Below are 23,078 nucleotides of genomic sequence, written 5' to 3' on the forward strand. Positions count from 1 at the left end.
GACATGGTCTCCTGGTACTTACCTACACACAACCTTTGATCCTCACAAGATCTCCTTCTGTACTCCTCTCTTATCTCTTCTTCCCACAACCGCATCCAAGACTTCTCCCGTGCTTCCCCCATACTCTGGAACTCTCTACCCCAACACATCAGACTCTCGCCTACCATAGAAACCTTCAAAAAGAACCTGAAGACTCGCCTCTTCCGACAAGCCTACAGCCTGCAGTGATCCTCAAGCTACTGAACCGGCGCATGACCAGCTCTACCCTCTCCTAGTGTATCCTCACCCATCCTCTGCATATTGTGAGCCCTCGCGGGCAGGGTTCTCCCTCCTTCTGTACCTGTTAGTGCCTTGTTTTTTGCTCATGCTTATTGTATTTGTCTATATTTGCCCCCTTTTCACATGTAAAGTGCCATGGAATAAACGGCGCTATAAAAATGTATAATAATAATTATATATATATATATATATATATATATATATATACACACACACACACACACACACACACACATACAGCTCTGGCAAAAATGAAGAAACCACTGCAAACAAAATGTTCAGTTTGTTTGATTTTTGTCTTTATAGGTATATTTTTGAGTAAATTTTTGAATAAATGTAAATTGTTCATTTATTCTATAAACTTCTGACAACATGTCTCAAAAAAATTTCCAAGCAATAAATTTTGTATTTTTTTTTCTGACAAAGAAAAATGGTCAAAATAAAAACAAACAAACAGTGCTTTCAGACCTCAAATAATACAAAGAAAACAAGGTCATAATCGTTTAGAAACAACAATACTAATGTTTTAACTCAGGAAGAGTTTAGATATCAATATTTTGTGGAATAACCATGATTTTTAATCATAGCTTTCATGCGTCTTGGCATGCTTTCCACCAGTCTCACACTGCTTCCTGGCACAAAAATTTAAGCAGTTCTTCTTTGTTTGATGGCTTGTGACTATCATCCTCTTGACTACATTCCAGAGGTTTTCAATGGGGTTCAGGTCTGGAGATTGGGCTGCCCATGACAGGGTTTTGATGTGGTGGTCTCTTAATTTTTGACAGAGCTGTATATGTATGTATATATATATATATATATATATATATATATATATATATATATATACACTCACCGGCCACTTTATTAGGTACACCATGCTAGTAACGGGTTGGACCCCCTTTTGCCTTCAGAACTGCCTCAGTTCTTCGTGGCATAGATTCAACAAGGTGCTGGAAGCATTCCTCAGAGATTTTGGTCCATATTGACATGATGGCATTACACAGTTGCCGCAGATTTGTCGGCTGTACATCCCAAAGATGCTCCATACAAGGCAGGATGGATCCATGCTTTCATGTTGTTTACGCCAAATTCTGACCCTACCATCCGAATGTCGCAGCAGAAATCGAGACTCATCAGACCAAGCAACGTTTTTCCAATCTTCTACTGTCCAATTTCGATGAGCTTGTACAAATTGTAGCCTCAGTTTCCTGTTCTTAGCTGAAAGGAGTGGTACCCGGTGTGGTCTTCTGCTGCTGTAGCCCATCTGCCTCAAAGTTCGACGCACTGTGCGTTCAGAGATGCTCTTAGGCCTACCTTGGTTGTAACGGGTGGCGATTTGAGTCACTGTTGCCTTTCTATCAGCTCGAACCAGTCTGCCCATTCTCCTCTGACCTCTGGCATCAACAAGGCATTTCCGCCCACAGAACTGCCGCTCACTGGATTTTTTTTCTTTTTCGGACCATTCTCTGTAAACCCTAGAGATGGTTGTGCGTGAAAATCCCAGTAGATCAGCAGTTTCTGAAATACTCAGACCAGCCCTTCTGGCACCAACAACCATGCCACGTTCAAAGGCACTCAAATCACCTTTCTTCCCCATACTGATGCTCGGTTTGAACTGCAGGAGATTGTCTTGACCATGTCTACATGCCTAAATGCACTGAGTTGCCGCCATGTGATTGGCTGATTAGAAATTAAGTGTTAACAAGAAGTTGGACAGGTGTACCTAATAAAGTGGCCAGTGAGTGTATATACACACTGTGTGCTGAATTATTAGGCAAGTTGTATTTTAGAGGATTATTTTTATTATTGATCAACAAATATGTTCTCAATCAACCCAAAAGACTCAAATATCAAAGCTTAAATATTTTTGGAAGTTGGAGTGGGTTTTTTTTAGATTTGGCTATCTTATCTGTTTGTGCAGGTAACTATTAAGGCCCCGTCTCACATAGCGAGATCGCTAGCGAGATCGCTGCTGAGTCACAAGTTTTGTGACGCAACAGCGACCTCAGTAGCGATCTCGCTATGTGTGACACGTACCAGCGATCAGGCCCCTGCTGTGAGATCACTGGTCGTGTCGGAATGGCCTGGGACGTTTTTTGGTCGTTGAGGTCCCGCTGACATCGCTGAATCGGTGTGTGTGACACCGATCCAGCGATGTCTTCACTGGTAACCAGGGTAAACATCGGGTTACTAAGCGCAGGGCCGCGCTTAGTAACCCGATGTTTACCCTGGTTACCAGCGTAAATGTAAAAAAAAACAAACAGTACATACTCACCATCTGATGTCCGTCAGGTCCCTTGCCGTCTGCTTCCTGCTCTGAGTGCCGCCGTACAGTGAGAGCGCAGCACAGCAGTGACGTCACCGCTGCGCTCTGCTCTCACTGTACGGCGGCACTCAGTCAGAGCAGGAAGCGGACGGCAAGGGACCTGACGGACATCAGATGGTGAGTATGTACTGTTTTTTTTTTTTTACATTTACGCTGGTAACCAGGGTAAACATCGGGTTACTAAGCGCGGCCCTGCGCTTAGTAACCCGATGTTTACCCTGGTTACCCGGGTGCTGCAGGGGGACTTCGGCATCGTTGAAGACAGTTTCAACGATGCCGAAGTCGTTCCCCTGATCGTTGGTCGCTGGAGAGAGCTGTCTGTGTGACAGCTCCCCAGCGACCACACAGCGACTTACCAATGATCACAGCCAGGTCGTATCGCTGGTCGTGATCGTTGGTAAATCGCTATGTGTGACGGGGCCTTTACTGTGCAGAATTATTAGGCAACTTAATAAAAACCAAATATATTCCCATCTCACTTGTTTATTTTCACCAGATAAACCAATATAACTGCACAAAATTTAGAAATAAACATCTCTGACATGCAAAAGCAAACCCCAAAAAATTAGTGACCAATAAAGCCACCTTTCTTTATGATGACACTCAACAGCCTTCCATCCATAGATTCTGTCAGTTGCTTGATCTGTTTACGATCAACATTGCGTGCAGCAGCCACCACAGCCTCCCAGACACTGTTCCGAGAGGAGGACTGTTTTCCCTCCCTGTAGATCTCACATTTTATGAGGGACCACAGGTTCTCTATGGGGTTCAGATCAGGTGAATAAGGGGGCCATGTCATTATTTTTTCTTCTTTGAGACCTTTACTGGCCAGCCACGCTGTGGAGTAGTTGGAGGCATGTGATGGAGCATTGTCCTGCATGAAAATCATGTTTTTCTTGAACGATACCGACTTCTTTGTGTACCACTGCTTGAAGAAGTTGTCTTCCAGAAACTGGCAGTAGGTCTGGGAGTTGAGCTTCACTCCATCCTTCACCCGAAAAGGTCCCACAAGTTCATCTTTGATGATACCAGCCCATACCAGTACCCCACCTCCACCTTGCTGGCGTCTGAGTCGGAGTGGAGCTCTCTGCCTTTTACTGATCCAGCCTCTGGCCCATTCATCTGCCCATCAAGAGTCACTCTCATTTCATCAGTCCATAAAACCTTTGAAAAGTCAGTCTTAAGATATTTCTTGGCCCAGTCTTTATCTTATGTTTCTTGTTCAAAGGTTGTCGTTTTTCAGCCTTCCTTACCTTGGCCATGTCCCTGAGTATCACACACCTAGTGCTTTTTGTTACTCCAGTAATGAAATATGGCAAAACTGGTCGCAAATGGCATCTTGACGCTTGATTTTCCTCAATTCATGGGCAGCTATTTTGCGCCTTTTTTGCCCAAAACGCTTCTTGTGACCCTGTTGGCTATTTGCCATGAAACGCTTGATTGTTCGGTGATCACGCTTCAAAAGTTTGGCAATTTCAAGACTGCTGCATCCCTCTGCAAAACATCTCACAATTCTGGACTTTTCAGAGCCCGTCAAATCTCTCTTCTGACCTATTTTGCCAAAGGAAAAGAAGTTACCTAATAATTATGCACACCTTAGATAGCGTTTTGATGTCATTAGACAACACCCCTCCTCATTACAGAGATGCACATCACCTGATTTACTTAATTGGTAGTTGTCTCTCAAGCTTGAACAGCTTGGAGTAGGACAACATGTATAAAAAGTACCATGTGATCAAAATACAACTTGCCTAATAATTCTGCACACAGTGTATATATTATATATATATATATATATATATATATATATTATATATATAAATATATATATATATTAGATGGTGGCCCGATTCTAACGCATCGGGTATTCTAGAATATGTATGCGTAGTGTATAGCACAGCCCACGTAGTATATTGCACAGCCACGCAGTACATTGCGCAGCCCACGTAGTACATTGCGCAGCCACGCAGTACATTGCGCAGCCCACGCAGTACATTGCGCAGCCCACGCAGTACATTGCACAGCCCACGCAGTACATTGCGCAGCCCACGCAGTACATTGCGCAGCCCACGCAGTACATTGCGCAGCCCATGCGTCCAATTATTCTGCTAACTCCTCGTTGTCTTGGATTCCAAGTTTTATTCCAAATGTAATGCTCTGGAATCTCTCGGTACAAATAGTGCCTTGCGTTTTCGTCACGTTGGTTCAGCAAAAACCATTCCATTAACGTTGATGTCGTGCTTAAAGTTTTTGAGACATCTTTGACTTCAGCATCTTCAAAGAAATAAAGCTGCTGTTGATTTGGTAAATGAATAGCTAAACGTATAATGGCATGGGACTGTGAATGCATTGGAAAAGCAAATATCCTCCAAGCAGCTTCTGGAGCACTGACATATCTTGAGTCAACAAAAGTTGATGATTCATTGTGATTGACTGTTTTCTGTTGTATTTCGATGTTAGCTTTGTCATGCCCCTTGTAGATGTACTTGAAAAGATATTTTACACTTTTTATTGAAGCACAGATTTCTACGTTGATGTGACAGTTGTAGCATTTTGATAAGTACGGGTTGTATGGGACTATCCATGAGTTATTTATAATTTTTTTGTTGCAAGCAATGTTATCAATGTGTTGTCGCCGGAAGGATGGGTAGCCATCCAAGTCTTTAACAGTGTGCTGTTTCAACTCCTTTGGAAACCCTTTTGTACACTTTCCGTTTTCCATGCATGGACTTTTTGGATTTGCTACACCGCATGGGCCATGAACCATATGAGAGACTACAATATTATACAGTTCAGGATACTTTTCTTGGTTAGGAATTTCAGCCCACACTATATTGTCGATTTCTTCCTCCGTACGAATCTTGGAATCCGTGTCTAAGATAATTAGTATATGCGCATGTGGGAGACCTCGTTTCTGAAACTCTATGACGTGTACCATTGCTACGACTGTTCCAAAAAGCCCATTTTTGATGTCTTTCAAAAGGCTGATGAGTTTCAGTCGAAATACGCGTGCGACTAAGTCCGGCCTGTGTTCAACTTTTTGCCAGGGTTCTAGATTTTCGGTAATTTCCGGCCATTTAGGATTACAGGTCATTGTCACAAAAATGTCAGGTCTTCCAAACTTTGTTACTATTGCCATTGCATCTTGATAACGCTGTTGCATGTTGCGGGGGCTACCTCCAAACGACGACGGGAGGATTACTGTTTTTCCAATTGGAATTCCCTTTTCAATTGATTGTTTTTGCAAATGTTCTTGAAGAACGCAGTAGTCTTCAACTTTAAGTTGTTTTTGGTTCATTCTTATGAAATTTAGACGATTAGCTTCAATTTTAACATATGCGTCAACTAAATACTGTTGTGTCAGTTTCCCACCGTTTAAAATAGGATTGAAGTAATTTCGGACAGACAGACAAAAACTGTAGTATTGCAGCTGTGTAATTCTTCTTGAAGTTCCTTGTTGGTTTAGGTTTTCATGCCACCCTTGTTCACCTCTTGGAAAGAATAGCGGATACAGAAGAGCATCAAGGTTGCTGTGCAAAATGCTAATTCGTTGTGTCTTAGGAACCAAAGGGTTGTTTTGGTGTGGCTTAAGATGGACTAATATATCCCTTTGAAAAGGAGGTTCTCCATCATCGTTTTGAAAAACAACTGCGACCTCACTTACACGTGGTTTGTTGTAAAGTCGAGGATTCTGTTTACGTTCTTGTTTAATGGCCATGACAATAGAAGGCATTTCAGTACCATTTTGTATAGCCCTCTGTTCCTCCTCAGCTTGAACGTCTTTTAGCATGCGATATGCGGCAGCAAATGGGCTTATTTTTTGTAAATGTACAGCAATTTGGTTCATCAGTTCAGCATAACACTTTTCGTTTTCTTTTAGGTTCATCCTTTGTTCTGTAGCCTCATTTGTATCAATGATGTATAATTGTGCAAATTTTGGTGGTTGTCCTATTTCTGGGTGAAGTGTTCCAGTGCGGTGGTAGATCAGGCCGTGAATTTTAAAACAATACGGTCCGAATCCAGGGGGTGGTGCAATGTTGGCACCGAATGAAGCAAAAGCATGAGAACTGTTGATGCTTCTGATATTTTCCATGAAATTTCTACTGTGTTGATGCATTCCTTTCATTTAACTGCTCAAACAGATCTGAGTAGTGAGGTCTCGGTAGCATAACTTTTCCTTTTTGGCAGCATTGAGTAAACTGATTGTCAGATGGTTTTTCATCAATGAAATTCAGAGAGTCGCATTTACAGCAAACTGCATTCATATTCCCACAGTAGTGTTCATGAATTGTACTTTCATTGTCTGTTACGTAATGTGCAAGTTGTTGAATATTGTCCTGGTCGTGCCTTAGTTGGTAGAGCATTCGTTTTTTATGAATTTGGCGATCATGTTGTTCCTGTCGTACAACAGTTTGTTGTGGTGTCTCCGGTTGGCGACGGTGTCTGTGAGATTCCGCATCCTGGGCTTGTCTAGCAGCAGTTTGTTGTGGTTTCTCCTGTTGGCGACGTTGTCTGTGAGATTCCACATCTTGGGCTTGTCTGGCGGCAGTTTGTTGTGGTGTCTCCTGTTCCCGATGTTGTCGTTTTCTTGCTGCTGCTGCTGCTTTTCTGTCATCCTCATTGGCGTATTTTCGTTTACGACCCATTCTAAGATAGAAACACAGGGAGATGCCGCCCATACAGGGAGACGCAGGCACACACCCTACACAATGGCGGCACTTGACAGCAGTGGAGGACAATGATGATTCCAGAATTCGGGGCAGACTGTGCCCGTTGCTGATTGGTCGAGGCCGGCTGGCCTCGACCAATCAGCAAGGCGGGATTTCCGAGACAGACAGACAATTAGACCCTTAGACAACACAATGGCGGCACATGACAGCAGTGGAGGACAATGCCCGTCGCTGATTGGTCGAGGCCTGGTCCTCGACCAATCAGAGACGCAGGATTTCCAGGACAGACAGACAATTAAACCCTTAGACAATTATATATATAGATACAGGTAGTCCTCGACTTACGACGTTGATCCATTCTTACACAGCGTCGTAAACCGAATTTCGATGTAAGTCGGACCATACATTCATACAGTACTGTACCATAATAACAGTACAGTACTGCAAACACTTAGCCTATCCAAACACCTATCCTAACACAGTACCCTACATAATTAGGGTGTTATGGCGTGCAGGAGACTCGTTTTCCCCGTGTAACCGGGTACAGTGTACAGTACTGGACTCTATTCTCCCGCCACTACACATAGTTGCACATAGTTCGACTTACGACGCAAAACCGTGTAAGTCGGAATGAGGCGTCGTATAAAGCGTCGTAACCACGAAGCGATGTAACTCGAGACCGTTGTAACCTGAGGACTAACTGTGTATATATATATGTGTGTGTGTATATTTATATATATATATATATATATATATATATATATATATATATACACATACACACACACACACACACACACACACACATATATATGTACATGCGCAGATATTCGCACAGTGGAGGGAAAAAGTATGTGATACACTGCTTATTTTGCAAGTTTTTCTACCTACAAAGAATGAAGCGGGTTGTACTTTTTATCGTAGGTACACTTCAATTGTGAGAGACAGAATGTAAAAATAAAAAACAGAAAATCACACTGTATGATTTTTAAATGATTAAATTGCATTTTATTGCATGAAATAAGTATTTGATCACCTACCAACCAGCAAGAATTCTGCCTCTCACAGACTGTTAGTTTTTCTTTAACCCCTTAACGACCGCCGATACGCCTTTTAACGGCGTATCTTGTCCCCATGGCTTATCTCAAAGTGACAGGTACCCTTTAAGAAACCCTCTGACTCTGTGCTCATTACCTGTATTAATTGCACCTGTTTGAACTCGTTACCTGTATTAAAGGCACCTGTCCACACACTTAATCACACGCCAACCTCTCCACCATGGCAAAAACCAAAAGAGCTCTCTAAGGACAACAGGGACAAAATTGTAGACCTGCACAAAGCTGGGATGGGCTACAGGACAATAGGCAAGCAGCTTGGTGAAAAGGTAACAACTGTTAGCTCAATTATCCGAAAATGGAAAAACACAAGATGTCTGTCAATCTTCCTCAGTCTGGGACTCCATGCAAGATCTCGCCTCATGGGGTAAGGATGATTCTGAGAAAGCTCAGGAATCAGCCCAGAAATACATGGCAGGACCTGGTAAATGCCCTGAAGAGAGCTGGCACCACAGTCTCAAACATTACTGTTAGTAACACATTATGCCTTCACGGATTAAAATCCTGCAAGGCACGCAAGGTTCCCCTGCTCATGGCAGCACATGACCAGGCCTGTTTGAAGTTCGCCATTAACCAGCTGGATGATCCAGAGGAGGCATGGGAGAAGGTCATGTGGTCAGCTAAGGCCAAAATAGAACTTTTTGGTATCACATCCACTCGCCTTGTTTGGAGGAAGAAGGATGAGTATCAGGGAATTTAATTTGTCAGGACTTTCTTAATCTCACAAATTCCTGATATCACAGGCCGGAAAGGTCACGACTACCACCCGCTGTGATCTTTGGAGCGAACAGCTCTCTGCGGCCCCCTATCGTCGACGATCAATGGAGAAGGCCGCAGCCTGTTGGCACCACTAGGCCGGCTATAGGAAAATTAACAGTGAGCATATGGAATATACACCTCCGGATTCCAACACAGGGAATATGTGTAAACACCCTGGTACGGTCAACGCTAACTTCACGATAACCCCAGATTACTCGCCGCCACCACCACTCTGACTCAGTCAAATGGACACCGCCTACGGTAGCATATGCCTTAAAGGCATAGTTTACAGAACAGAAGGAACAGAACTATTACATTTTATATTTAATCCAAAGTGAGGCAGTGTTTATGAAAAATATACAAAAGATTTTACACAACACCACAGCATAAACAGGTACAGAAAATAAAAGGGATTAACAGAAGAACTGACTACACCGATCACAGAGACAATTCAGTTTAGCCGAAGGAGAGAGCTTCGATTTGGCTGTCAAACGGGAACCCTGCATACACGATATGTAGGTCTCTGCATGAACACAGATGATAATTGGAATTGATCTTTGATTAGATCCTGAGTCCCACCCACACACCCCCATGATGACCTCCCATGGGCCCGGTTCTGTTATGGTCTCTGCCCTTCATGATTTTAAGAAATCCCAATTTATGCAATAACTCCTCATAATTCAATCGTAGAAGTTTGAGACTGATGTCATCTTTTGTATCAGGATTTTATCTATGCTTAGAGATATTAGAGTTATATGGCCCCTGTGGATTTGGGGCCTTTTGGCAGGGGGTTATAATTAAGAGAAAAATGTGTATTTTTGCCTAGTTATCCTGGTGCTGAAAATGTATGTCTCATTAATATCAGATGGATAGAGATCCCAATATTCTATAATTTTTCCCAGAGACATACTGTCCGATGATTTATTGTAACTGCAGTGACCATGGCTATTTGTAAAGGGTGTGAAATCTTCCTTTGATCCTCCCAGATCCTAATAACCTTTTCCTGTCTCTTGGTCTGTGAATAATACACATCCTCTTCAGTCACCTGGGCATAAAGAGGAATACTTACATTAAGCTGCTTCACAACTGGAGTGCTAGCTCCTGTCTCCTCATGACAAATGGTAGAGAAAAGAAAAAAAGGGAGGGGGGATATGAGGGATCTCAAGGATTTTTCATATTTTCTATGACAATGAGTATAACCCCAAGAACACTGTCCCAACTGTGAAGCTTGAAGGGGGAGACATCATACTTTAGGGGTGCTTTTCTGCGAAGGGAACAAGACAACTACACCGTATTGCAGGGAGGATGTATGGGGTCATGCACCACAAGATTTTGGCCAACATCCTCCTTCCCTCAGTAAGCGCATTAAAGAGTAATCAAGGCTTTCAGCATGACAATGACCAGAAAAACACAGCCAGGTCATCTAAGAAGTGACTCCGCAAGAAGCATTTTAAGGTCCTGGAGTGGCATAACCAGTCTCCAGACATGAACCCAATAGAAAATCTTTGGAGGGAGCTGAAACTCATTGTTGCCCAGCAACAGCCCCGAAACCTGAAAGATCTGGAGAAGATCTGTATGGAGGAGTGGGCCAAAATAGGGATTTTTGTAAACTCACCATAAAATCCTTTTCTCTGAGCCACTCATTGGGGACACAGGACCGTGGTTGTATGCTGCTGCCACTAGGAGGCCGCCACTAAGTGAATACAAAAAAGTGATAGCTCCTCCTCTGCAGTATATACCACCCACTGGCTCCAGATCGAACCAGTTCAGTGACCAAGCAGTAGGATATTAACAACATTAACAGTAGGTAAAACATGTCAAACTAGAAAACCATCATAGACAAGAGGCCAAAAAGGGTGGGTGCTGTGTCCCCCAATGAGTGGCTCTGAGAAAAGGATTTTACGGTGATTACACAAAAATCCCTGTTTCTCCTTCGCCACATTGGGGGACACAGTACCGTGGGATGTCCCAAAGCAGTCCCTGGGTGGGAAATAACATCATAACAGAGTAAACTCCCGACACCCGCTGTCTAAAGGTGCACTACCACTGCCTACAAAACTCGCCTACCCAGGCCCGCATCTGCTGATACCTGAGTATGGACATTATAATGCTTTGAAAAGGTGTGCAAGGTAGACCAGGTCGCCGCTTTGCAAACCTGCTCTGCAGACGCTTGATGCCGAATGGCCCACGAAGCGCCTACCGACTGAGTGGAGTGTGCCTTGATCTCCGCTGGAATGGGCTTGCCTCTGACGCGGTAAGGTTCTTAAATAGCTGACCGAATCCATCTGGCTATTGTCGACTTAGAAGCGGCCAATCCCTTCCGGTGCCCCTCCGGGAGCACAAACAGCGCATCCGTCTGACAAAAAGGCGCCGTCCTTGACATTTATCTTCTGAGAGGCCTCACAAGGTCCAAAGACTGAAGAGCTCTCTCCACACGTTGCACCTATGCTGGACAAAACGAGGGTAGAACAATATCCTCGTTAAGGTGAAACGAAGACACCACTTTTGGAAGGAAGGGTGGGAATGGCCTGAGGACCACTTTGTCTCGGTGAAAAGTCAGAAAAGGAGCTCGGCAGGAAAGAGCAGACCCTTCTGATCGAAGTAATCGCGACTAGAAAGGCGACCTTCTATGAGAGGTGGGATAGAGAGATGTCCTTCAACGGTTTGAAGGGAGATTGTTGTAGGACACCTAGGACCATATTAAGGTCCCAGACGTCTAGGGGCACTCTATAGGGAGGTACCACATGGGAGACTCCCTGAAAGAACGTTCTCACCTGGGGTTTGGAAGCGATCTTACGCTGGAACAGGACGGACAACACCGAGAAGTCCAGACCGGACTGAAGGAATTCCAAAATGGTGGGAATGTTGAAAACCAGCGGAGGCTGACCTCTGGTTCTGCACCAATCGAAAAAGATTTTCCAGGTCTGATGATAGATGCGCACCGACACCGGCTTTGGAGCATTGATCATGGTGGAAACTACCTCGCGGGAAAAACCTGCTTGGGTCAGAACCCAGGATTCAACAGCCAAGCCGTCAAGCGCAGGACCCCTGAGTTCTGGTGGTAAATCGGACCCTGAGAAAGCATATCCGGTCGATCTGGTAGTCACCAAGGGACGTCTGCGACCAGTTCTGCGTGCCACGCTCGGCGTGGCCAGTCCGGAGCAACTAGGATCACCGGTACCCCCTCCGCCTTGATCTTCCTGATGACCTTCGGAAGCAAGGGCAACGGGGGAAATAGATAGGGAAGACGGAAGTGACTCCATGGAAGGACCAGCTCGTCCACTCCGATGGCTCTCGGGTCCTGGGACCAGGCCACAAACTAGGGAACCTTGGCATTGAACCAGGACGCCATCAGGTCCCCGTCTGGAGTTCTCCAACGAAGACAGACATGCTGGAAAATCTTCGGATGGAGAGACCACTCTCCCAAAGCCAAGCCTTGAGGGCTGAAGAAATCCGCAGCCCAGTTTTCCACTCCTGGAATGTGAACGGCTGATAACCGAGTGGTTCCTTTCGGCCCAGCGAAGGATGTGTTCCACCTCACACATTGCAGCTTTGCTGCGAGTGCCGCCTTGATGATTGATATAAGTCAAAGCTGTGGCATTGTCCCAATGGATACAGATGGGGCGGCCTGCTAGGAGGCATTGGAACCGCCGCAGGGAGAGTTGAATTGCCCAGATCTCCAGGACATTGATGGGAAGACATCACTTCGCAGGAGACCAACTCCCCTAGGCAGTGTGATGACGAAAAACCCGAGCCGAGGAGGCTGGCGTCAGTAGTGACCACCAGCCAATGGACCAGGAGAAATGACTTCAGTGGTGGACTCTCCGGTTCTCCCTCCTCCAAGTGGAGTGCCTGCTTGTCCCAGGGGATCAGCCGACACGGTCGATCAAGGGAAAAGGGGCTCTTGTCCTATGCATCCAAAAGTGCATGTTGTAGGGGCTGAACATGCAGCTGCGCAAATGGAATTGCTTCCATTGTGGCTACCATCTTCCCGAGGACCCTCATGCTGAAATGGATGGAACGAGGAGACGGCTGACAGAGCCCAGGACCCCTTGCTGAAGGGCTAAGACCTTGTCCCAAGGGAGAATCACCAACCGCTTGGGAAGTGTCCAGAATCATGCCCAGGAAGGAAATCTGCTGAGCTGGAATGGGAGAAGACTTGTTCAGGTTGATCAACCAGCTTACCGAGAAAGGGTATCCAATTAAATGCAGATGCACTCCGCGCAGGCTTGGGCTTGGAAAGATGGCCCTTTAATCAGTAGGTTGTCTAGGTAAGGGAAGACAACCAAGCCCCGAGAGTGTAGAATGGACATGACGGCCGCCATGAACTTTGTGAACACCCTGGAGGCAGTGGCGAACCTTTCGTTCCCTGGGACCGGGGTAATGACTCCGCCTTGGCGGAGTGACTCGATGGATTGGTAAAAGGATCGTGCCCTCGTTCCCGCTTTGGGGGGACGGGAGGCAAAAAAAACAGGTTGAAGGGGAGGGAATTCTATTTTGTATCCGGAGGACACCTGATCCGTGACCCACTCGTCGTGAACGACGGCGAGCCAGACATGGAAAAACCGGAGTAGGCAGCCGCCTACTTTGCTGGTATCGACCGGACAAGGTTGCGAATCATTTAGCCGAGGACCTTTGGGGTCTGGATCCCCTAGATCTGGCCTGTTTGGGGTAAGCCTTCCACGGCTGGTTGGGTTTGTATGAGGCCTGTGGACTCTTATCCCTGAACCGGGGTAACTGGCCATAGAGGACCTCCCTTAAATGCTGCGAAAGGGCCGGAATCGTGTCTGTAGCTGTGGGCGGATAGGGCGCCTAACTTTCTGCTGGGGAAGGGACTTACTCGTCCCGCCTGTAGCATCCGAAATGGTCCAGCTTTTCTACGAATAAGCGACCGCTGAGATAAGGAAGGGAGGTTAAGGACTTTTTGGATGCAGAGTCCACTCGCCAGTCCCTGACCCATAGTGCCGTTCTAATAGCTACTGTGCTCGAGGCTGCAAGTGCAGAGCAATTAGCCACGTCTAGGGAGGCTTTTACCAAATAGTCACCGGCCAAGGAAATTTAATTGCCCAGCTCCGCTATCTCCGGGGGAAGATCATTCTTCTGTATGGCCTTATGCAGGAAATCTGCCCAGGAAGCCACGGCTTTGGCTACCCAGGTCGCTGCAAAGGAGGGAAAAAGTGCAGAGCTTGATGCCTCAAAAACCGAAAGGGTGAGGCTGTCAATCAGGCGGTCTGTGGGATCCTTAAAGGAGGATTCATCCGACAAGGACAGCAGAGTCTTTGAGGTTAAACGCGATACAGGAGGATCCACTGGAGGGGATTCTGTCCATTGTTTGCGTAGGTCAGATGAGAAGGGATATCTGGTCTCAAGAGATCTCTGACCTGCAAAACGTTTGTCTGGCCACTCCCTATGTCGCCGAACTATGTCCTGGAATTCAGGGTGATTGGCAAACACCTTATGAGGACATTTAGTCCTATTAAAAGACACTGCGTTATCCACATGGGAAGCAGTAGGCTCTTCGTCGACCTGCAGTGACTGGTTGACGGCCTTAATGAGGCTGTCCACTGTAGCCTGATAACCTGGCGACTCTAGGCCAAGGGGCCCATCAGATTCGGATTCGGAGTCGTGTTGGCTATAAGTCCCTGGAGAGGGAGAGCGAGAAACGGAGCTAACAGACACCGAGGCCCCAGAGGGCCTGGGGATGAGCTATGCATCTGCTTCCTAGATGCCTGTCTCCGTTTTAATCGAGAACGGCCCCTGCAGGCCGATGGTTCTCCTGATCTAGGGGAATTCTCTGAGACAGGCAGAATAGTGCTCCTGCTCCTGGAGGGATCCTGAAGGGACTCAATTCGCCCTAGTTAGGGAAGCCATAGATTGCGATAAAGACAAAACCCACTCTGGGGAACTAGACACCATGGGATCGGTCGTGGTGGGTGGCTCATGAGTGCATTTAGGGTCGCAAGCATCACAGAGCGGAGTATTATGTCCCCTTGGTAACGCAGCCTGACAGGAGGTGCATGAGGCAAAAAACACTGTTTGGCTGGACTTTTTGGAGGTTTTAGGTAGGGATATGCTGTACCCCTGTTATCTCCCAACATACTGCAGGGAAGGCTATGGGTGTGCAGCTGTAAGGTCAGCAGAGCACTATGAGTGGAAAGAGGGGGCCTGAGGGCAGTGCAGCAGAGCACTTACCCAGGTCCTGTGCCCCTGAGAAGTCCCAAAGCAGTGCAGCGACGGTCCTATAATCCAGCAAACCAAACCCTGACTGCCTGTCTCTGTCCTTAGAGGCTGGAGATGGCCGCCGAGATCAGGAAGGCGCTTCTCACAATGTGCAAGAAGCGCCATGTAGGTGGGCGGGCCTGCCGGCGTGACACGCGGTTGTGGGCAGAGTTACCGGCTTGCGACCTAGCAAGGGCCGAAACAGGGGACTAAATTAGCGGTGCCCGGCTGGAACAGGCGACTGGGCCTGCGACGTGCTCAGCCCCCCTTCCTGGAAGAAAAACTCACCGCCGGAGCCTGGAGGAGAAGGAAGAACAGACCTGTCACTCTGCATGCAGGTCAGGCCTGCGACAAGGACGTGAGGAACCCTCAATCCACCGTCCCCTTTGAGGGGAAGGTGGAGAGGGACTGTCCAGCTCCTTGCAGCACCTCTGTTCCATCAGTGGTGGTGCAGTGGGAGCAGCACGGACGCCATGGGGGCCTCTGTGTATCCTAAGGGTTCACTCCCCTGGGATTTCACAGGGCTACGTCCGGCTGTAGCCTGGCTCAGAAGTGGGTACATGGAGGTGACACTCCATGTTCCCGTCTGTTGCTGGTGCGGGGAGATCAACACTCTGAAGGGAACCGTCTACCCTATGATAGCTCAGGCATGGCATCCCACGTCGCAAGAGAGGATACGGGGAGGCAACACTCCCAGTGCTCGCCTGTTGTTGGTTGGGGGAGATCGGCCCCTTGAAAGGGTCCGTCGCCCCAGTCTTTCTCGTGAAAAAGGGTTAAAAAAGTTAAAAAAATTGAAAATAAAATAAAATGTATGGTCTGAATAGCAGACCCCGTGTGCCTCCTACGGACACTAACAGTGAACTGGTTCGATCTGGAGCCAGTGGGTGGTGTATACTGCAGAGGAGCTTAACCCTTTTTTGTATTCACTTAGTGTCAGCCTCCTAGCGGCAGCAGCATACACCCACGGTCCTGTGTCCCCCAATGTGGGGAAGGAGAAATCCATGCTGCAGTGTGTGCAAACTTAGTCAAGAACTACAGGAAACATCTGACCTCTGTAATTGCAAACCAAGGTTTCTGTACCAAATATTAAGTTCTCTTTTTCTATTGTATCAAATAGCAATGTCATGCAATAAACTGTAAATTAGGTATGTAAGAATGATACAATGTGATTTTCTGGATTTTTTTTTTTAAAGATTCTGTCTCTCACAGTTGAAGTGTGCCTATGATAAAAATTACAGACCTCTTCATTATTTCTAGGTGGGAAAACTTGTAAAACTGGCAGTGTATGAAGTACTTATTTTCCCTACTGCATATTTTCCCTTATTCACACTGAGGTCAACATTGACACATGGTAAGGTTTTTAATATTAGACAGTGTAGGACTGTCCCGATCAGAGTTACCTTGGCGAGGTATGGCTTTTATGCTATTTTTGATCAAAAACAGTATTATTAAAAACTCTGTTATTTAGATGCACTTTTTGCTTTTTACTTATTTACAGCAGGGTTTTTGCTCATTTTTTATCTTGTAGGTTTTATATGTGAACAATTTTTGTGTTTTTTCTGTATATTTTATATGTAGTTACTTTGAAAATTCGATTTGAAAGTTTAAGCTCAGCTTTCTGGTTAAATATGATTCCTACTGACATTGAGGAATGGGTTTCTTATGTTTGTCTATTTATCCCCATTCTACCCTCGTCCTCACCTGATCTTTCTCCCAAAGCAGAGATAGTTTGTTGCCTTGGACAGCAGACTTCACAAAATACAGGTCTAGGTCATCTATTCGGAAATTTAAGTCTCCAAACCAGAACACCAGGCTGAAATGATAAACAGAAGAAATTAATTGTGCCTAAAACAAATATATCTCGGAACAAGAATAAGTATTGCAAACTGAACACCAACAGAAAACCATAGTGCTCAAGGTAATTAGCGGATTGCTATACTCCAATATGCAAGTTTTAGATGTTCGGTGACACAATGAATAGCCGGTCTAATCAAATTTTTACATTTTGTCTCATTTTTGTTTTCTATTAATAACAATAAAATAAAAAAATCACAAAAATGGAACAAAATGTAGTGAACTCACTACTCCGCATGGCAGCTTATGAGTTTCATAAAAGTACACCTTTCCAAAACCTGTAAGATGGGATGAACAGATTTTTACTATAGATTTTAATATTTCTATTCAATCAGGGATCTATCCTGGTGTCGGACTATTCCTATCGTTATTTTTTTCTTTTTACTATGCCTGAACTAAGAAAACAAAATTGGAAAGCTGCTTTTATAAATTGAGAATACAAAACATTTTTTTCACATACTGAAGACAACCATAGATATTCTGAGGTTTCCTAAAAGATGTTGTAAGACCCACTCTTAAAATTAGAACATATCAATGTTATAATCCAACCTACACAACCTGGCAGTCGTTATTAATATGTTATTGTGACCGTATCCATGTGTTTGCATACCTTTGTATAACCATAAAAACCTGTTGTGAGACCTCTTATTGTGCCCACGTAAGCTCATTTTCATATGGCTGCTCCCAGTCCTCCTGATTTTCACTAGAGCAACAAGTAACAAACATGACATTTCCCTGCATTAAACTAGTGTGACATCAACACCGAGATTTAACTCTTTCTATTCAGACATAAAAGTTCTGCATAATTCCTGAGCCTTCAGTCTGTTTTTAATGGAACTTTAAATTTTGGAAAGATGAGGAGCAAGTATTTTAAAGAAATTAAAAGGACAGATGAGGCAAGGAGAAAGGAAAAGCATATATTAACTTAGTATTACTCCTGTTATTATTCCCCAGACAGGAGAGTTTTTTCTGAAGTGAGTGGGGAATTATTATCATACTTGTGTTTTCTACGGTATCTTTTGTACACATTATCAAAAGTCATAAAATCTTTATAATAATAAAAAAAAATAAAAAATAAGGAGGAACAGTATGTCGAATGTGTTTTCTGAAAGCAGAAAGCGACTGTGAACAGACGTTATCTTTAAAGCTGTGGCATGCAGGAATCCATTGCCCTCAGCATACCTGACTGCTCAGTCATTCGTATCCACGACAGGCTCCTAAATGGAAAAGTGTTTGATTGACAGGTCTCTTACCATACATACTGTAAATAGGGAGAGACTTATTAAGAGTACTAGATGGTGGCCCGATTCTAACGCATCGGGTATTCTAGAATATGTATGTATGTACAGTACAGGCCAAAAGTTTGGACACACCTTCTCATTTAAAGATTTTTCTGTATTTTCATAACTATGAAAATTGTACATTCACACTGAAGGCATCAAAACTATGAATTGATACATGTGGAATTATATACCTAACAAAAAAGTGTGAAACAGCTGAAATTATGTCTTATATTCTAGGTTCTTCAAAGTAGACACCTTTTACTTTGATGACTGCTTTGCACACTCTTGGCATTCTCTTGATGAGCTTCAAGAGGTAGTCACCGGGAATGGTTTTCACTTCACAGGTGTGCCCTGTCAGGTTTAATAAGTGGGATTTCTTGCCTTATAAATGGGGTTGGGACCATCAGTTGTGTCGTGCAGAAGTCTGGTGGATACACAGCAGATAGTCCTACTGAATAGACTGTTAGAATTTGTATTATGGCAAGAAAAAAGCAGCTAAGTAAAGAAAAACGAGTGGCCATCATTACTTTAAGAAATGAAGGTCAGTCAGTTTGAAAAATTGGGAAAACTTTGAAAGTGTCCCCAAGTGCAGTGGCAAAAACCATCAAGCACTACAAAGAAACTGGCTCACATGAGGACCTCCCCAGGAAAGGAAGACCAAGAGTCACCTCTGCTTCTGAGGATAAGTTTATCCGAGTCACCAGCCTCAGAAATCGCAGGTTAACAGCAGTTCAGATTAGAGACCAGGTCAATGCCACACAGAGTTCTAGCAGCAGACACATCTCTACAACAACTGTTAAGAGGAGACTTTGTGCAGCAGGCCTTCATGGTAAAATAGCTGCTAGGAAACCACTGATATGGACAGGCAACAAGCAGAAGAGACTGGTTTGGGCTAAAGAACACAAGGAATGGACATTAACCCCTTCACCCCAAAGCCTGTTTTCACCTAAGTGACACGGCCAATTTTTACAATTCTGACCACTGTCACTTTATGAGGTCATAACTCTAAAACGCTTTAACGGATCCTGGTGATTCTGAGATTGTTTTCTCGTGACATATGGTACTTTATGATAGTGGTAAAACTTCTTCGATATGACTTGCATTTATTTGTGAAAAAAACAGAAATTTGTCGAAAATTATGAAAATTTAGCAATTTTCAAATTTTTCGTTTTTATGCCCTTAAATTAGAGAGTTATATCACATAATATAGTTAATAAACAACATTTCCCACATGTCTGCTTTACATCAGCACAATTTTGGAAACATAATTTTTTTTTGTTAGGGAGTTATAAGGGTTAAAAGTTGACCAGCGATTTCTCATTTTTGCAACAAAATTTGCAAAACCATTTTTTTTACGGACCACCTCACACTTGAAGTGACTTTGAGGGGTCTATATGACAGAAAATGCCCAAAAGTGACACCATTCTAAAAACTGCACCCCTCAAGGTACTCAAAACCACATTCAAAAAGTTTATTAACCCTTCAGGTGCTTCACAGGAATTTTTGGAATGTTTAAAAAAAATTGAACATTTAACTTTTTTTTCACAAAATTTTTACTTCAGATCCAATTTGTTTTATTTTACCAAGGGTAACAGGAGAAATTGGACCAAAAAAGTTGTTGTACAATTTGTCCTGAATACGCCGATACCCCACATGTTGGGGTAAACCATTGATTGGGCACATGGCAGAGCTCGGAAGGGAAGGAGCGCCATTTGACTTTTCAATGCAAAATTGGCTGGAATTGAGATCGGAACCCATGTCGTGTTTGGAGAGCCCCTGACGTGCCTAAACAGTGGAAACCCCCACAAGTGACACCATTTTGGAAAGTAGACCCTCTAAGGAACTAATCTAGATGTGTGGTGAGCACTTTGAACCTCCAAGTGCTTCACAGAAGTTTATAATGTAGAGCCGTAAAAAAAATTAATATTAATTTTCACAAAAAATGATCTTTTTGCCCCAAATTTTTTATTTTCCCAAGGGTAGCAGGATAAATTGGACCCCAAAAGTTGTTGTGCAATTTGTCCTGAGTACGCTGATACTTCATATATGGGGATAAACCACTGTAAAGGAGCGCCATTTGACTTTTCAATGCAAAATTGGCTGGAATTGAGATCGGAACCCATGTCGTGTTTGGAGAGCCCCTGACGTGCCTAAACAGTGGAAACCCCCACAAGTGACACCATTTTGGAAAGTAGACCCTCTAAGGAACTAATCTAGATGTGTGGTGAGCACTTTGAACCTCCAAGTGCTTCACAGAAGTTTATAATGTAGAGCCGTAAAAAAAAATTAATATTAATTTTCACAAAAAATGATCTTTTTGCCCCAAATTTTTTATTTTCCCAAGGGTAGCAGGATAAATTGGACCCCAAAAGTTGTTGTGCAATTTGTCCTGAGTACGCTGATACTTCATATATGGGGATAAACCACTGTTTGGGCGCATGGCAGTGCTCGGAAGGGAAGGAGCGCCATTTGACTTTTCAATGCAAAATTGGCTGGAATTGAGATCGGAACCCATGTCGTGTTTGGAGAGCCCCTGACGTGCCTAAACAGTGGAAACCCCCACAAGTGACACCATTTTGGAAAGAAGACCCCCTAAGGAACTTATTTAGATGTGTGGTGAGCACTTTTAACCCCCAGTTGTTTCACTAAAGTTTAGAATGTAGCGCTGTGAAAATTAAAAAATCATTTTTTCTTTCCACAAAATGATGTTTTAGCCTGCAATTTTTTTTTCCCCAAGGGTAACAGGAGAAATTGGACCACAAAAGTTATTGTCCAATTTGTCCTGAGTACGCTGATACCCCATACATTGGGGGGAACCACTGTTTGGGCGCACGGCAGAGCTCGGAAGGGAAGGAGCGCCGTTTGAAATGCAGACTTAGATGGATTGGTCTGTAGGTGTCATGTTGCATTTGCAGAGCCCCTGATGTACCTAAACAGTAGAAACCCCCCACAAGTGACCCCATATTGGAAACTAGACCCCCCACGGAACTTATCTAGATGTGTTGTGAGAACTTTGAACCAACAAGTGTTTCACTACAGTTTATCACGCAGAGCCGTGAAAATAAAAAATATTTTTTTTTCCACGAAAATTATATTTTAGCCCCCACATTTTTATTTTCCCAAGGGTAACAGGAGAAATTGGACAACAAAAGTTGTTGTCCAATTTGTCCTGAGTACGCTGATACCCCATATATGGGGGGGAACCACTGTTTGTGCGCACGGCAGAGCTCGGAAGGGAAGGAGCGCCGTTTGAAATGCAGACTTAGATGGATTGGTCTGCAGGTGTCATGTCGCATTTGCAGAGCCCCTGATGTACCTAAACAGTAGAAACCCCCCACAAATGACCCCATATTGGAAACTAGACCCCCCACGGAACTTATCTAGATGTGTTGTGAGAACTTTGAACCCCCAAGTGCTTCACTACAGTTTATAACGCAGAGCCGCGAAAATAAAAAATATATTTTTTTCCACGAAAATTATATTTTAGCCCCCATGTTTTTATTTTCCCAAGGGTAAGGCTGGTTTCACACTTGCGTTTTTATCTGCATGCGTTTTTTAAAAAAACGCATGTGTGAAAAAACGCATGTAAACGCGGTAAAACGCATGCGTTTTTTTAGACGCATGCGTTTTTATAGAAAAACACAAGAAAACAAGAAAAAAACAAAAAACCCTAACCCTACCCCTAACCCTAACCTGAAATACGTGGCACTGAAATACGTGGCACTGAAGTACGTTTATATACGTATATACGTATATAAGTGCCACGATATTTCAGTGGCCACGTATATAAGTGCCACGTATATAAGTGCCACGTATATAAGTGCCACGTATATAAGTGCCACGTATATAAGTGCCACGTATTTCACGTAAATGCCACGATATTTCAGTGCCACGTATTTCACTTAAATACGTGGCACTGAAATATCGTGGCACTGAAAGACGTGGCACTGAAAGACGTGGCACTGAAAGACGTGGCACTGAAATATCGTGGCACTGAAATATCGTGGCACTGAAAGACGTGGCACTGAAAGACGTGGCACTGAAAGACGTGGCACTGAAATACGTGGCACTATGACTGTCAGAAAATGTTCATTAAACGGTTAGGGGTGAGTTTAGGGGTAGGGTTAGGGTTTGGATCCCTTTATCACCTTGATGGTGGTGGGTGACTTTTCAGTGTGTGTTCTGGTTTTTTTCTCTAAAAACGCATGCGTTCTTAACGCAAACAAACGCGTTGAGATCGGACGCCATGTCGCGTTTGGAGAGCCCCTGATGTGCCTAAACAGTGAAAACTCCCCAATTCTAACTGAAACCCTAACTCCAACCCTAACCCTAGTCCTAACCCTAGCGCTACTTTCACACTAGCGTTTTTTTGCATACGTCGCAATGCGTCGTTTTGGCGAAAAAACGCATCCTGCAAAGTCATCTGCAGGATGCGTTTTTTCCCCATAGACTAACATTAGCGACGTATTGACACATGTCGCAAGCGTCGTGCGACGGTTGCGTCGTGTTGTGGCGGACCGCCGGCAGCAAAAAACGTTACATGTAACTTTTTTTGTGCCGACGGTCCACCATT

The 23,078-nt window shown here is 44.4% G+C and overlaps 1 protein-coding gene across 1 annotated transcript in view; it reads right to left on the reverse strand.

Moving 5' to 3' along the window:
* The window catches only part of INPP5J (inositol polyphosphate-5-phosphatase J), a 104,056-nt gene that overhangs the window by 14,064 nt on the left and 66,914 nt on the right, over nucleotides 1-23,078 (reverse strand). The window contains exon 7 of the mRNA XM_077297339.1: nucleotides 17,070-17,181. Coding sequence (XP_077153454.1) covers nucleotides 17,070-17,181 — 112 coding nt within the window. The remainder of the gene's footprint in view (nucleotides 1-17,069; nucleotides 17,182-23,078) is intronic.

Source organism: Ranitomeya variabilis, chromosome 1 (assembly GCF_051348905.1).
Source record: "Ranitomeya variabilis isolate aRanVar5 chromosome 1, aRanVar5.hap1, whole genome shotgun sequence".
NCBI classification, from domain to species: domain Eukaryota; kingdom Metazoa; phylum Chordata; class Amphibia; order Anura; family Dendrobatidae; genus Ranitomeya; species Ranitomeya variabilis.